Source organism: Nannobrachium achirus (genome assembly GCF_963921795.1).
Source record: "Nannobrachium achirus genome assembly, chromosome: 2".
Classification (NCBI taxonomy): Eukaryota; Metazoa; Chordata; class Actinopteri; order Myctophiformes; family Myctophidae; genus Nannobrachium; species Nannobrachium achirus.
Genome location: NC_137811.1, coordinates 52,148,157 through 52,165,099, shown reverse-complemented (window position 1 = coordinate 52,165,099; position 16,943 = coordinate 52,148,157). Strand labels below are relative to the sequence as shown.

Here is a 16,943-nt window from a genome sequence, read left to right as displayed (position 1 = left end):
AAGACAACTGGAAATGTTAGCCCACATAGCTGATTCTACATCCTTCCTCGAACGCTCACACTTACTGTAGTAGCTCACCAGTGGTGGAACGTAACTAAGTACATTTACTCTGCTGCAAGTACAATTGTGAGGTACTTTTACTTTACAGTCCAAACTGCAATACTTTTACTTCTACTCCACTATAATTATTTGAAAACTTTTACTTTTTCCATTACTGCTACTCACTTCCACTCTTAAAAGCTTTTTCAAGGCTGCCTGTATGCATACGTGCGTGTCTGTGGGTGTTGTAGAGGGAAAGTGTGCGTGTATAAGGTGCTCATGCATGTGTGCCTGCCTGCATCTCTTGGCAGCGTTCCCATTCATGTTATCCAGCGCTCCTACAGTACCTGTGAAGGAGACAGGCTGCTTAAAGCCCCTCTGAACACTGACGCCTTGATGAGACCATGAAAAACAGCTGCACTTGTTTTCGGGAGGGGGCTTGCAGCGGCTTCCTGCTCCCATCGTCATGACCAAGTGGAAAAATAGGATAATGGAAGTGGTGTAAAACGGCATTGAGTTAATTCATCTGTCTGTGTAAATTCCAGTCAAGTGTTTGAAGGCCAGAGTAGAGGGGCAGGATATAGAGACAGAGATAGGGTGAGATGAGAGATTTCTGGGTTTATATGGTTGGCATGGAGAAAAGATTTTATTCAGCTATTCCGCACTGTCACGTTAGAATGTTACATTGAGACATACAGAAATGGAGTGTGCATGCGTGCGTGCGCGCATGTATGCGTGCGTGCATGCGTACCCGCACATGCTTGTGCGAGAGAGAGAGAAAAAGAGGGAGCGATATCAGTGAAAACAGACCCAGCTGTGATTTAACAGGTCTTTGCATGCAAAGCTCAGTGATTAGATGGAGAGAAAGGAGAGTTCAAAGGGTGGCTTATGAGACGTGGTACAATGCAGCATCTCATGGATTAGATAACATAAGATCTGCTGGCTGACTGGAACTCTGGTGGATGCCATCTTTGGTCCGCCTAGGAGGGTGCACCCATGTTTATACATAGCTGAGACCAAACTGGTCAAAAATCATCAATTTGGTGCACTTGGTGAAGAGTTTCTGATTTTTGGTATGGTGTTAGGTATGGGTATAAGGTTTTCAAAAACCATCGCAAACAAGTTGGGCTTGCCCCCTAGTGGTCCGTTTGCAATGAATCACATTTTTGATATGTCAGTATATGGTTCAAACCCCAAATAATAGATGAAAGAGATTTTTCAATGGATTCTGTTACTATTGGGTATGATAAACAACATACTAAAAATCTGGAAAAAATAACTACCGGAAAGGCACCATTTTCAAGATGGCGTCCACGATGGCTGCTGGGAGCTGAAAATGCCTATAAACTGGGTTTTAATGTGTAAAAATTCATAATAAATCTGCACTTGGTGAAGAGTTTTAGATTTTTGGTATAGTGTTAGGTATGGGTAAAAGGTTTTCAAAAACCATCGCAAACAAGTTGGGCTTGCCCCCTAGTGGTCTGTTTGCAATGAATTCAATAGTAGATCTGTCAGTATATGGTTGAAACCCCAAATAATTGATAAAAGAGATTTTTCAATGGATTCTGTTACTATTGGGTATAATAAACAACATACTAAAAGTTTAAGAAAGAATAACTACCGGAAAGGCATCATTTTCAAGATGGCGTCCGCGATGGCTGCCAGGAGCTAAAAATGCCTATTTAATGTGTAAAAATTCATATAAAATATGCACTTGGTAACTAGCTTTTACATTTTGGCATGGTGTTAGGTATGGGTATAAGGTTTTCAAAAACTATCGCAAACAAGTTGGGCTCACCCCCTAGTGGTCTAAAATATACTGACCTATCTAATATCTGATTCATTGCAAACAGACCACTAGGGGGCGAGCCCAACTTGTTTGCAATGGTTTTTGAAAACCTTATATCCATACCTAACACCATGCCAAAATTCAAAAACTCTTCACCAAGTGCATATTTTTTATGATATTTTACACATTAAAACCCAGTTTATAGTCATTTTCAGCTCCCGGCAGCCATCGTGGACGCCATCTTGAAAATGGTGCCTTTCCGGTAGTTATTTTTTCCTAAACTTTTAGTATGTTGTTTATCATACCCAATAGTAACAGAATCCATTGAAAAATCTCTTTTATCAATTATTTGGGGTTTCAACCATATACTGACAAATCTACTATTTAATTCATTGCAAACAGACCACTAGGGGGCGAGCCCAACTTGTTTGCGATGGTTTTTGAAAACCTTATACCCATACCTAACACCATACCAAAAATCAAAAACTCTTCACCAAGTGCAGATTTTATATGAATTTTTACACATTAAATAGGCATTTTTAGCTCCTGGCAGCCATCGTGGACGCCATCTTGAAAATGATGCCTTTCCGGTAGTTATTCTTTCCTAAACTTTTAGTATGTTGTTTATCATACCCAATAGTAACAGAATCCATTGAAAAATCTCTTTTATCAATTATTTGGGGTTTCAACCATATACTGACAAATCTAGTATTGAATTCATTGCAAACAGACCACTAGGGCACTAGGGGGCGAGCCCAACTTGTTTGCGATGGTTTTTGAAAACCTTATACCCATACCTAACACCATACCAAAAATCAGAAACTCTTCACCAAGTGCACCAAATTGATGATTTTTGACCAGTTTGGCCTCAGCTTACAGGGTATCAGTAGTATGTCTCCATGACGGTAGGCCCCAGGCTGACAGTTAATTTATTCCGTTTGGGTCCTGCTTTGAAATAGTTTAAGACAGTGGTTCGCAAATTTGTTTTGAAGGTCTCCCCTTAACTTTGACAGTGTACACATTAGAGCTGGGATACCCGACCGAAAACCTGTGGGGCCCGACAGGCTCGGGCTCGGGTCGGACCCATTTTCATAATTAATTGTCGGACGTCGATTCGGGTCGGACATAATCGTTGATATAGCCTCTGCCTACCTATGACATGCATCATGCACTCTGATGATGCATGCAGCTCCGCACTTTGTGTGTGCTGCTCACGCTAAACACTGCTGCAGCAACGGAGACATAACTGAGCATGGAGAAAAGTCCCACGCTGAGGTAAACGCGTTGTTGTGGTTCGATTGAAGTGTCGCTGAATGGAACTCCTCCTTGCTTGTGTTTCCAGTACTGTCCCCTGCATTGGATGTTTATTTTTCGGCGCTGTTGTGTGCAGTCGCAGTGCACTGTGCCAGCCTCGTCCGTCCGTCCGTCTGTTCAACACACATCACATCACTCAAATAAATCCTGGCCTTTATACTTCTTCATCGTGGCGTGTTCCGTGACAAAAGTGGCTGATCTACAAGCTCACAACGCCTCGCATCCGCGACGCGTTGTGAGCTTGTAGATCTGCTATTTTCCAGGCGCAGAAACTTGCAGAATGAATGAGTGTGCAGCGAGTCACTGTGTCAGACGTCCAGCGCAGCGCAGCGCAGCGCAGCGCACGTTTTTATTTTTATTATTTAATAATCAACGTAGCCTACTATTGAAACACTTTCACAAGCCACAGTGTGGCTTAATATTCACATTAAGGGTAACAGGCAGGCACGCTGCATGTGATGCACTGCACATTATTAGAACAAGTTTGCTAGTGAGTGTAAATCAGTGGCTTCCTCAAAGAAAAAGAAACGAGGCAAAAAAGCGTTGGAAACATAAGGTTCGGGCCTCGGCGCGGGTCGGACGCATATTAATGATTAATGCTCGGACGTCGATTCGGGTCGGACAAAAAACTGTCGGACACGGGTTCGGAACGGACAGAAAAAATGGGCCCGATCCCAGCTCTATTACACATGTACATTTGTACACTGTCAAAGTTACAGACTTGTAATGGTCAATTTAGACCCCCATAAAGGAAGCTAGAGACTCCCTGAAATCCACTTTGAGAACCACATGGTTTAAGAGACCCTGGTTACACCCTGACAAAGGCTAAATAGTCTGTCAACACTATATGGTCAATCATAAAATTGGATAATAGATTACTGTCCCATTCATGAATGGAAGGTATGCAAGACTGGGAACATGCATGCACACATGCATGCATACTCACAGAGTTCTTGAGAAGGCCAGGAATAGCTAATAAGCTATAAGTTAAGTGTACATCTTAATGTGCTACAGTATATTACCCCGCGGTGAGGTAATATTGTTCTGGAGCTGTAAAATCATGTTTTTATCACCTGACAAAATACTTTTCCTCTCCCTTTCCTGTCCTATATTCTCCTTAACTCTCCACTTCATAAACAAAAGTAAGCACAGGAGATACTCCCATTTTTTATGGAGACCTAGACTATAAAATTAATACTAGCTTGTTAATAAATATTATTATATTTCTCTACACCGCAAAAAAAAGAAAAGAAAATGTATATCACATTAAAGAACATATTATGTTAAATATAATCAAAACCCCCAAAAGCAGCCCCAGTAAAATTTATGAGGTAACATATTTTTCTGTAGCATCACTTTATTCAGAGGATTCGTCCTCAGGAAGCCCGCTGAGTGTATGCTGACTGAGCCATTGGCTGGGAGCTGCCTCTCCTTATTCATACTGACACAGCTAACTCTTTCTGGATGGAAATACCTTGCATGGCCAGCGACCTTTATTATCCATTATCAGTGATACATGATGATAAGTTAACACTGGCTGCTGATTTAATATTATTTGGTAATACTCGTACGGTGGATATATGTGGGGCGACACATCAGGGGAGTTACGTTAACTTGTCATAAAGCTTCTATGTCAACACCATTGTGAGCACAGTATTGTAATATCCTTTCATTCTTTCTCTCTCTCGCTCTTTCTCTCAAACCCCCTCCCATTTCCTTCAATCCCTTCATCCTTCGCTCCTGCTCCTTGCCTCCACAGCTGAGCTGAATGTGGAGCTATCACGTCCCCTCAAGATCAACCCCACGCTGGCCAAGCTGGAGCAGGCCAAGTCCTACCTGAGGAAAGTCCTACCAGAGCACATGCACGATGGCTCCAGTAAATCTGCCTCAGCCAGCTCCTCCCCTCACTCCTCTCCCGCCAAGGCGTCCCCCGCCTCCGGAGCGCCTCCCAGCAGGACCTCCCCCGCACACTCCCCGTCAGACCTGCATCAGGCCTCAGCCCTGGACCAGGCCAGCAGCAGCCTCAGGGCGTTGGCCCAGTCCTTCCACAAGATGTCCCTCCGCACTGGGCAGATGATGGTCGTCATGGAGACGGAGGCTCATCCCATGAGGCCCAGTGTGACTGTGTCGGTGTCGGCCATGACGGGCAGTCTGAACATGAAGCCTGGCCCCAGGATGGAAGGTGAATGTTAAACACAATGGCTTTTATTTGTGTCTGACGTACATGGTTATTATGGCGCATGTGGAAATATAGCAGTTATTGTAGGATTTGTTTTGACGCATGAACCATAGTGCACTAGTGCAGTAGTCCGCTGCCTTCGCTATGTCCTGTTCGCACTCAAGAGTATAACTGCCACACAATACTTATTTATCCTCCACAAGACCATTTTAAGTTCTTCAAACACCAATTTCAAGTGTGTCAGAGACACTCTGTGTGACACTCTCAAGTTTGAACAGAAACACAAAACCTATTGCTGTCATTGTCTTAAACTAGAAGAAAAGCCATCCACTTACAGCTAACGTCAATGCGGTATTACCTGAGAAGTCACCCTAGTCCCGTAATGTGACCTGGTAAGCCCTCGTTTGTTTTCTGAACTCCACCAGGAAACCATATATCCCTGTTGTCTGGCCCTCTGAGGCATAACTCAGGTCGCATGGCCTCCTAGGCTTAAGTCAGCCTGAAACATCTTTCTGTGGTTAGAACCACTACAAAGACTCTGCGTCTGAGGAAATGACCCATGTTGCATCACTGTCATTCACCCAGGACCTAGCTCACCACGCAACCCAGTAGGAATGGCCACAGCCCTGTTTGACATGCTATAGAATTACAGTTGTGACCTAGCTATCTCAGAGAGAAATGTACAGTATGGTGGAGAACACTTATTTTGCTGGTGACATATAGTACAGTACGTATCTCTACACTGTACGGTTGGGGGTTCCAGTTCAAGGTTTATTAGCAACAAGAAAGTAATGTTTGAAAATGTTGGCTTAGGAAGTAGTTTTGTTTAACAGATGTTCAGAGGGGTTGTATAAATAACTCTTCCAAATGTGTGGGTGTGTAGCATGGAGCACTCAGTGAATTATTCTACTCCTAAACTCTAAAGGTAATATTTGTTTTGATGAAACAAAATGTTTTTGTTAAAAGGTTAAAGCTATCTATTCCGATATAATAGTAATTGTTGTTATAGAGTGCTTCCTCATCTCTTCAGCTCTTTGATAAACAGAAAATACATTTTCCGGTGGCTCACCAATTTCATCCAATCAGGAGAGAGAACACATTTATCAGTTTATGTGTTCCAATTCCAATTGTGTCTCGTCATTTCGAATTTCACTTGTTTATCCTGTATCCTGTATGAGTTCTCTCTCCTGATGGAATTGGTATCTCAACCTGAAAATGTATTTGTAGTTTATTAAAGAGCTGGAAAGATGGGGTGGCCCCTGTTACTGAACAAATAAACACGCTATATAGCAAGGAGCTCTTTAACACAGACAACAAAGAAATACCACTTAGGCCTACACCTCCTTTAAACGATTCTTTTTTAAATAATTGATAGACAATAGTCAATATTAACTAAACAAACAACAACAACAAAACATTGGAGAAAACCCAGGTGTTTCCTTCCAAACAAAGTTTTCAGATTTGTTTTTAAAGGTCCTTGCTCACAGAGACTACACTGCTCTGGTTTAAACTGGATTATGCAGAGCTGAGTTTTGGCCAACAGGCTGACATATAGAATTATAGAGAGGTCAAAATTTATTATGACTCTAATTTACCTTTTTCCCCCTGGACTGTACTAATGTTCCCTCTCTTTTGGTCTCTGTCTCTGTTGCTTAGTCAGCCCCCCTTCTCCTTCCATGCACGCGCGCTCGCACACTCACTCATACACACGCATGCACGGACGCACGCACAGTGTTAGATGAATATGTGCTATTTCTTTGTTTTTAAAGAATTTGTCAAGGTTACGTATGCTGATAGCGAGAGAAGTTGCCAGCATAAAAAAGCCAACTAACATCACTTCTAATATCACATCTAATATTGCTGCTCTGTATGCACGTTAGCTAAGCTCTCCTCAGCCAAAAACAAGGAGAGCTGTCAGTAAACTGTAATGTGAGAAGTTCTGCTTGGTCTTAGGGCCAATGTTTTGCTGTAGATTCGTTCGTGTGTGCGTGCGTTCGTGCGCATGTGAGAGATGTTGGTGTTGATATCGGGAACAAAGCCCAGCCCTTCATCAACAGCTGCTGTTATTGTGGCCTTGCATATAATCAGAATTGCTAATGCTGTTGTTAAATGAAAGGCGTCCAGAGTCTGTTCCATATCCAGTGGTTGTTCGGTTTCTCTCTCTTTTGAAAGTATTGCTTGATTTGACTGTGCACCGCGCACTGAGAGGGACAGTTAATTAAGAGACGAGTGGATTAGTAATTAGTAATGCCAAATTTTGGATCCAATGCCTCTCATGATTTTGCCGGAGGGGCATGCGTCACAGATATAAAAGCCTAGATACCTCATTCTAGAGCCCTGCACGGGCCTGAAATGTGGAGCCCGGCTCGGCCCGGGCCCGTGGAATTTAGGCCCGGCCCGGCCCTAGGCCCGTTGGTGAGTTTCAGAACCGAGCCCGGCCTGGCCCGTAAGCCTGTCACCTTATTTAATTAAATATTTTCGTGCGTGGCTTTCACTGCTGCGCGCAGCAGCTACACTCTCAAGCTACACTCTCTAACCCTAACCACCAAAAGGTTACAGGTTACAAGCTTCTGGGTGTGTCACAGAAACATACTTTTGGTAAGCCCATGCAGTGTGATCAAGGTAGGCCAATCAGAGGCAAGTAGGGGCGGGTCTTTTCGTGACCCAGGGTCCGTTCGAATAAACAAACGACCAGAGTGCACGCCAGTGCCCTCAGTTCGCCACCACTTGCCTCACACTGGCCTATACCGAACTTCCTTTTCTGTGACGCAAGCGGAAGCTTGCCCTCCCGCCTTGTGATGCAGATGCACCAGAGCCGAATGGCATGCGTTCCCAATGTGCATCTTTCCCAACTTGCATCGTTCCCCATAGACTGGTGGTGCCCAATGTGAAAGAAAGAAAAAAAACACTTAACTCATAATTTGAAAAACATTTAACTTATAAGCAAACACATGAATAGATAAAGATGTTTTGGTTAAAATAAGAGTTAAAAAGCTTTATATTCTGATAGTACTCATTGCAGTGTTTGTTCAGTAACAGGAGTATCCATGTCTCTCCTGCTCTTTATTAAAACCCATTTAGGCCTGGGATTATTGAATGCTTTAACCATTGAAAAATAGCAGATATACAAGCTCACAGCGCGGCACGAGTGCCGCACTGTGAGCTTGTATATCTGCTATTTTTGAAAAATCGTGAAAATATGTGCACATTTTTCAATATATATTTTTCAAAGCAAACTTTTGGATCTCAAATCTCTGCTTCTGGGGGGTCCCTGGAACAACATATTTTGAGATGGGGGTCTGCGGCCAAATAAATGTAATTTTGGGGGTCCTTGACATGAAAAAGTTTGAGAACCACTGATTTAGAGGAAGGATTTAGAAGTCTGGTCAAAGATCGGGTCAAATATATTCAAAGACTTTTCACGATTTTTCAAAAATAGCAGATTCACAAGCTTGCAGCGCGGCACTCGGTGCCGTGCTGTGAAATTGTAGATCTGCTTTTATCCAATCCGGAGAGAGAACAGAATATAGAATAAGCAAGTGAAATTGAACTTGATGGCACTAAGAAATGAGCAGACAAAATTGGAACTGGAGCACAAGCTGATACTGTAAATGGATACTCTTTAATGATTGGCTGAAAATGTATTTTCGCTTTTTTAATGAGCTGGAGAGACGAGGAGACCCCTGTGGAATTTAGGCCCGGCCCGGCCCTAGGCCCGTTGGTGAGTTTCAGAACCGAGCCCGGCCTGGCCCGTAAGCCTGTCACCTTATTTAATTAAATATTTTCGTGCGTGGCTTTCACTGCTGCGCGCAGCAGCTACACTCTCAAGCTACACTCTCTAACCCTAACCACCAAAAGGTTACAGGTTACAAGCTTCTGGGTGTGTCACAGAAACATACTTTTGGTAAGCCCATGCAGTGTGATCAAGGTAGCCCAATCAGAGGCAAGTAGGGGCGGGTCTTTTCGTGACCCAGGGTCCGTTCGAATAAACAAACGACCAGAGTGCACGCCAGTGCCCTCAGTTCGCCACCACTTGCCTCACACTGGCCTATACCGAACTTCCTTTTCTGTGACGCAAGCGGAAGCTTGCCCTCCCGCCTTGTGATGCAGATGCACCAGAGCCGAATGGCATGCGTTCCCAATGGGCATCTTTCCCAACTTGCATCGTTCCCCATAGACTGGTGGTGCCCAATGTGAAAGAAAGAAAAAAAAACACTTAACTCATAATTTGAAAAACATTTAACTTATAAGCAAACACATGAATAGATAAAGATGTTTTGGTTAAAATAAGTGTTAAAAAGCTTTATATTCTGATAGTACTCATTGCAGTGTTTGTTCAGTAACAGGAGTATCCATGTCTCTCCTGCTCTTTATTAAAACCCATTTAGGCCTGGGATTATTGAATGCTTTAACCATTGAAAAATAGCAGATATACAAGCTCACATGTGAGCTTGTATATCTGCTATTTTTGAAAAATCGTGAAAATATGTGCACATTTTTTAATATATATTTTTCAAAGCAAACTTTTGGATCTCAAATCTCTGCTTCTGGGGGGTCCCTGGAACAACATATTTTGAGATGGGGGTCTGCGGCCAAATAAATGTAATTTTGGGGGTCCTTGACATGAAAAAGTTTGAGAACCACTGATTTAGAGGAAGGATTTAGAAGTCTGGTCAAAGATCGGGTCAAATATATTCAAAGACTTGCGCACATTTTCACGATTTTTCAAAAATAGCAGATTCACAAGCTTGCAGCGCGGCACTCGGTGCCGTGCTGTGAAATTGTAGATCTGCTTTTATCCAATCCGGAGAGAAAACAGAATATAGAATAAGCAAGTGAAATTGAACTTGATGGCACTAAGAAATGAGCAGACAAAATTGGAACTGGAGCACAAGCTGATACTGTAAATGGATACTCTTTAATGATTGGCTGAAAATGTATTTTCGCTTTTTTAATGAGCTGGAGAGACGAGGAGACCCCTGTTACAGCAGTGATTATCAGAATATAGTGCTTTAACCTTTGCTTTTAACAAAAATATCACTTAGACTTAAAGGAGCTATAGACAACTTTTTCTTGAGAAACAGATGCTAAATTAAAAAAATATGCTTCAAATATGTGTTTCTGTTTAAAGATGTCCACAAAAAGCGTAAAATAATGATAAAATAATAATTTTTGCCATTGTCGGGCCGACACTTTGTTTACATCCTATCAATCCATATAAAAGAATAGACTAGGATGTAAACAAAGTGTCAGTCTGACAATGGCCAAAATGATTATTTTATCATTATTTTATGCTTTTTGTGGACATTTTTGAACAGAAACACATACATGAAGCATATTTTTTTATAAAATATTTTCGAAACATTATTTTTATTTTAGCAGCCGTTCAAGAAAAAGTTGACTATAGCCCCTTTAAACTTCAATATAGGAAGATAAAAAATCCCAAATAAGTAAGTTTAAAATCACAAGTAAGTTTAAAATGCACACATGAACTTACCTTTTGTTGTAAAGAAAACTTTTAAAGGGTTAAAAGTCAACCAATGGTGGATATATGGGCTGAAGCTACGTACTGTAGTGGTCAGGCTCTAGAGGGATGACAGCAACATGCAGCAGGTCTGACAAGCAGCATGTTAACCATCCAACCTGACCCACAGCATCGCAGAGGGATGGCATGTACTGTAACTCAGTCAGCTTAGCTCAGAGCAGACTTAGTGATGGAGGGGGGGGGGGGGGGGGGGGGGGCTCAGAGAGGGAATGGGACATAACTGGATCTGGCCTCCCTAAGCGCCTCCATCTGTTTTACAGATGTTGTTATATAGGGTTACTTCAGATAAAATGATTGTCGAAAATTTTAATTAAAACCTCAAACAATTTGCACTTTGTTTACTTGAATCTGCATAACTGCACGGTGAGACAATACTCAACGCTGCTGCCCCGCACTGATTTTCACCAGCTTTTCAGCTTTCATCTACGATTGATGTGTTGACTGTGATAAACACAGTTGGATACGGCGGGCCATGCGACGCAATGGTAAAAACAAAAACAAATAGAGAGTTTAGAAACTATTGTGCTCATATGAAAGCTAATCCCTTCTGCCGCCCAGCAACCGCAACACCCCCTTTCACTTTGGGATGACTATTTTTAGCCGTGCGTTGCACATTGTACACCTTTTGGAAAAAACTGATCCTTCGCAGAGTCCTTCCTTTTTGTTTACAGTAAACACAGAGAACATAGATTACAGCTGAGTGAATGCACTTTTTCATGGATATTGTTTTCCCTGTGAGTGCCATAAAATTAAAACAGAGCCTCCGCTGTACTAAGAGCATTACAACATGATTGAACCCAAATAAAGATGTTGGGATCAGCAGCGTTGGTGTTTATAGAGTTCCACAATCTGACTCTGAGCTCTTTGAGCCACCGATCATTCTTACTTTAGGACCGTAAAACAAAGAACACAACTACACCATTCAACCAATACTTCTGAACATCATTTGTACTGCACATCATTTGTACGTTTGAATATCATGGTCTCTCTCTCTCCAACTATTTCCATGGCTTAAAGTTATCAGTCACCACGACTGATTTCAGTCATTTGGATTCCATTGAGTCCAACCTGTATTTCTCTTGGCTTTCTCTAAAGGATGAATCATACATGTACAGTGCTTATTTAATCTGTGTGCATCATACGTACAAGCTAACAAAATGCTGTGGCTCATGCCTTGTGAGCTTTAGGGCGGCTATTTTCGGTGTGCACGGCACGCAACTGAATATGAATCAATCAGAAACCCTAACTCATGTAGGCAAGCCCTGCAGTAATAATAGATACACCTAAGTCCTTTTAACTCATCTTGTGCCTATCCCGAACTAGTTCGGCTTTATTTCGGCCTTTTATCGGCCGGGGTGCCTATCCCGAACTAGTCCGGCTTTTTATATAAAATTATTTAAACACCCAGAGGCCTTACCGAAGCACCGGGCTAAATTCTCGAGCGGTCCGCCGGCCGCGATTTGTTTACATCGGCCCGCGAGAGCGTCGCGCCGCCGATATTTGCCGTCCACTCCAATGCAATCTCAGATCTTTGGAGCTCATTTTCTCTGTTCTATGCCTTTCTATGAGGGACGCAAGGTTTAATCACGGCTAAATCGCCGAAAATTGGGCTTCTAAAATGAGTGGTAGCCAATAGCTAACTTCAAGCTAACTTCATCCTGTTCCTGTTCATGACACAAAGGAAAGTGTTCACGGGCGTCATGGCTGCGCACAGCTTGTGCATATACAGCGTATGTCTATGGTGGATTCTCTGGCCACTGGGCGCCATCTAGTGGAGATCCGGGGAATAAAAGGGTTAAGATGAAAGAGTATTTAAAGAGTAATGAATTGTCAAACTAATAAGGTTCAGAATCATCTTCCCAGAACATGTTAAGAAAAATGTTCTAGCGGTCCAGGCGAATATCATATACTGTATAGGCTCTGATGCCTGACAGTGCGTCGCGGGTTAGATTCCCAATCCCTGCGGCCTTTGCTGCATGTCACTCCCCGTCTCTCCCTGTTTCTTGTCTTTAAAATTTAAAGAATCAAACCCTGGTGGTCTCGGATATTTCAGCGCTTTCTTCAACTGGTTGGCTCAGCTGTACATAGAACAGCACATACATCTTAAATTCTAATTGTTTAGGAAACACGAGAGTAATATTTCACCAATCACATATCGGGACTTGGCCTAACAAAACTAGTTTTTTGCTTTAATCCTTGAATCTCTCTCTCTCTTGCTCGATCGAGGCACTACACTTTATAGTAACAGTAACTGCTGTAAAGTTAATACTAAAAATCATTTGCAGCAGCACTATATTTGATTATGGCTGTCATTGAGCTGCCCTTGCTTAGATTCTTTTTTTGAAATACATTGAAGGGTTATAATACAGCATATATTGGTGCATTCATGGAAATCATCCATATATTTATTTTAATCGACATGTGTACATAATAAGTTCATAGCAGGAATAGAAAGCGTATTCCCATGGAAAGTATGCAAAGTTCACACAACTCAGAATGTCCTCCTGAAACACAGTTTTTATTGGGAAAAATGTGTCTCTCTGTCAACAGAATAACATGTTTATCTCACCACTGCAAGTTGTCACTGGCTGTGCAGATACGTTTATTACCCTTATAGATCTTTATCACAACAAACGCTCATGCACGCGCGTACACACACACACACACACACACACACACACACACACACACACACACACACACACACACACACACACACATAGTACACACACCTCTTTTCCCAGCAGAGTACTCTAAATAGTGTTTCCAGATTTGTTGCCAGCAAAAGGAGACAAACTGTCTCCAATTACGCAGACAGATGGACGGTGACATTAGACGAATCCACCAGTTGAGTTTAGCCTCCACTGCTCTGCCTCCATCACTCACCACCCCGGCCCCCGGTCCATACTCTGCTCCATACCTCAGAAAACGGATACCTTGGAATTTTATGATGATAAAGGTTGGGATTCCCGTCCTGTAAGGTTGAGCGTTCGCCCGCCTCGATAAGTCAGACGGAACGACCCCCTGGGGAGAGACCAGTGCATGAGAGATGTGAGACAGAAGAATGTAGTACTACTACTGCTGCTGCTGCTGTATTGTTGTTGTTATACGTAGCTCTGCTGGTCCTCACTGTCAGCCTGAGATTAATGGACTACAACAGACCTCAGGATGATGCCACTGGGCCCAGATAGAGAGACAGAGACAGAGGAGAGGGAGGGAGAGAGAGGAGGTGAAGTGAAGTGAAGTGAAGTGAAGGGTGACAAAACAAAACAAAGGGAGTCGTGAAAGAAGGGAACCCAGGGAGGAGTTGATGATAAAGAAGGACAGCGGGATGGTGAATGGAGGGAAGAGAAGGGGAGACGGGAGGGGAAGGGCAGATAAAACAGGAGTTCTGAAATGAGGATGAAAAACGCGGAAATGGACAAAAAAGAGACCTATAGATGATACAATGGAGTGACATGAACGGAGAGGAAATTGAGGGGAAACAGAGGAACTGTAAAATGAGGGAGGCGGAATGAGAGGGAAAAAATATGGACCAGTAGAAAGAGAAAAAAAGAGAGAGAGCAGGGAGAGGCAGAGTTGGAGAGAAAGAACGGGTTGAACAGAGAGGCCGCAAAGCGGAAAAACCAGACGGAGACAAACGACCATCAGTTGGAATAGTAATGCCTGATTTATACTTGGTTGTGTGCCCATGCCATGCACCGAAAATAGACAATCTACAAGTTTGCAAAACACGTCGCAAGCTTGTAGATCTGCTATTTTCTGTGAGAGGATGGAGGTGATGCACAACCAAGTATAAAAACAGACTTCAGACAAGTTCAGAGAGGTCTCATCTATGTGTTTCACTACATCCCCTCCGCCTCCACCCTTCTCCCTCATCAGCATGCATCCATGTTGCAGAGGGGTGAGGACCCTGTCATCCAACCTTCATCCAAGGACCCTCCGGGGCTCTGTACCTGGTCATGGCACCCCCCTCCTTCCCCAGCCCTCTGCCAGGGGACAAGATGGAGAGAGAGGGGATTAGGTTGACAGTGAGGTGTGTTACCGGATCCTGTGTTAATGAAAAGCAAGTGGAAGACCCTGCATTCCACCCTCCGTCCCCGCTCACCCACTCCCCAAGGTAGAGGGGCATTTATAGTTCAATGAAAGAGAGAGAGAGAGAGAGAGAGAGAGAGAGAGAGAAAGAGAGAGAGAACAGATGTCTTAAGGTCCATGAAACAAGACTCTCCCTAATCTCACAGTCAGGCTGTAGGACCTGCCCATGGAGCACCCCTGATCTCCCAGCGACACACATATACACAATGTGTGTGCACACAGGTTTGACCGTTGCTTTCACTCGGGCATGCTCCGTATACAACTACACACACAACACAACAGACACACACACATAGTTCTCTCCAATCCTTAGACCCCTGCAGACTCCGGCTCTATCACAGTGATTTACTCAAATAGACTCGTAAAGGAAAACTTCTGTCTGTGGAACAAAGCGAAAGCTACCCATTAATTATTTAAGTCCCCCTTTTTTTCATGTGTTATTTTGTTTCCCTGGACCGATGCGTGAGTTATGATGGTGTCAGTTTGTTTACTCTGCCGAAAGAGAGCCACTCTCCCCCATTAATCATATTAATTTGTTTCAATAGTCTGTGGGGAGGCCGAGCGCAACATGGAGAGATTTATATTTGGAAGCATACCCTGCCGCGATTTGGCAAGCTAACCTGGCTATAACATTGTTTTCACGTCTTTAATAAAAGAATTATGTCGGAGGTGAAAATTGAGGGGGGGGGAAAATAAATACACAATATTTTGCTCCTGCTCACATTGTGTCTGGTTGTGTTGTACCCACGTGGATGCCTATTTATAGTCTGAATAGCCAAAATGTTGACTACGAATCTTCTTTTTTTTCTTTTTTCGTTCTGGATGGAACATGATTACTGTGATTATGGCAAGCTCATTTCACACAAACCATACTTGTAACTTTCATTAGCCCCTATTATATTGCCTATAGACAATATTCGGCCAATCAGATTCGACCATACAAATCTTTAGTCGGGCACAGCCCTAGTGTGTGTATATATATATATATATATATATATATATATATCGTCACTGTCGGGCATCTCCAAGTTTCAAATCTGTGTGTTTTTTTCATAAATGAAGGCACTACATCATCATCATACGAAAGTGTCTTACAAAAGTAGTGAAAATATCAGATCTACAAGCACACAACGCCTTGCTGTGCGAGGCGTTGGGTGCTTGTAGATCGTCTATTTTCACTATTTTAAATAGTTTTTTAAATAATAACAAAAAGAGGAAGGTTTTGGACATACAAGGTTTCCATCCAACAATGACGATATATATAAGATGTATGCAGCAGCAGTCATGTAGAAATACAGCAGGTGTAAGAGGAGAGATGTGAGATTGCGATGTGTAGTCCTGTACATACTGTATACTACTTTGAAAGCTGAGAGGCCGTTCTACCTTTAGCTTAACTGGTCTCACATTTGTCTTTTCTCTCTATCCCTCAGTGGATTTGAACAATAGCTCTTGTCTTCTGAAATCTGTAGAGGCGGATGTATAGGCAAATGTGTCACAACAATCGTCCTCTCTCCGTCTTACATGTATTCTATATAGTATTACTGTATCACTGTTGTTCAGTCTCAAAATGACACCAAAAAACGTCCCAAAAGGTTTTGTATTAAACAGACGTTGAGATGAGCTCTTCAGCGGTGCCATCATTTGCTGATGTGGTGCAACTGTCACTTGCTCCATGTGCAACCCATTAGCCCTATCAGTTATTTTTAACTGCCTCGCATGACGCATTGCTCCCTGTGCTCCCGTCATGTTCCATAGTCACTGTCCCGATCCCTAGCCACTTTCCTCTAGCGTCCTATAGTGGTCTTGTGGTAAATGAACTGTGTATTACTGTGGTAAGTGACAGTATATTACTTCTATTACTCTCACCAGCCTCAGACAGCCCTCAGGGGCCGTCGCTAGTTAGGTAATGACTCCTTTAGGTTTCTCCTAATTGATAACAGTGAGTCCCTGAGCATAAATCAGCCAGGCAGTGGTCAGATAAC

The 16,943-nt window shown here is 42.8% G+C and overlaps 1 protein-coding gene across 1 annotated transcript in view; it reads left to right on the top strand.

Annotated features, from left to right (window-relative positions):
- vps13b (vacuolar protein sorting 13 homolog B) overlaps positions 1 to 16,943 on the top strand; it is a 495,502-nt gene that overhangs the window by 359,201 nt on the left and 119,358 nt on the right. The window contains exon 38 of the mRNA XM_080748468.1: positions 4,902 to 5,324. Coding sequence (XP_080604594.1) covers positions 4,902 to 5,324 — 423 coding nt within the window. The remainder of the gene's footprint in view (positions 1 to 4,901; positions 5,325 to 16,943) is intronic.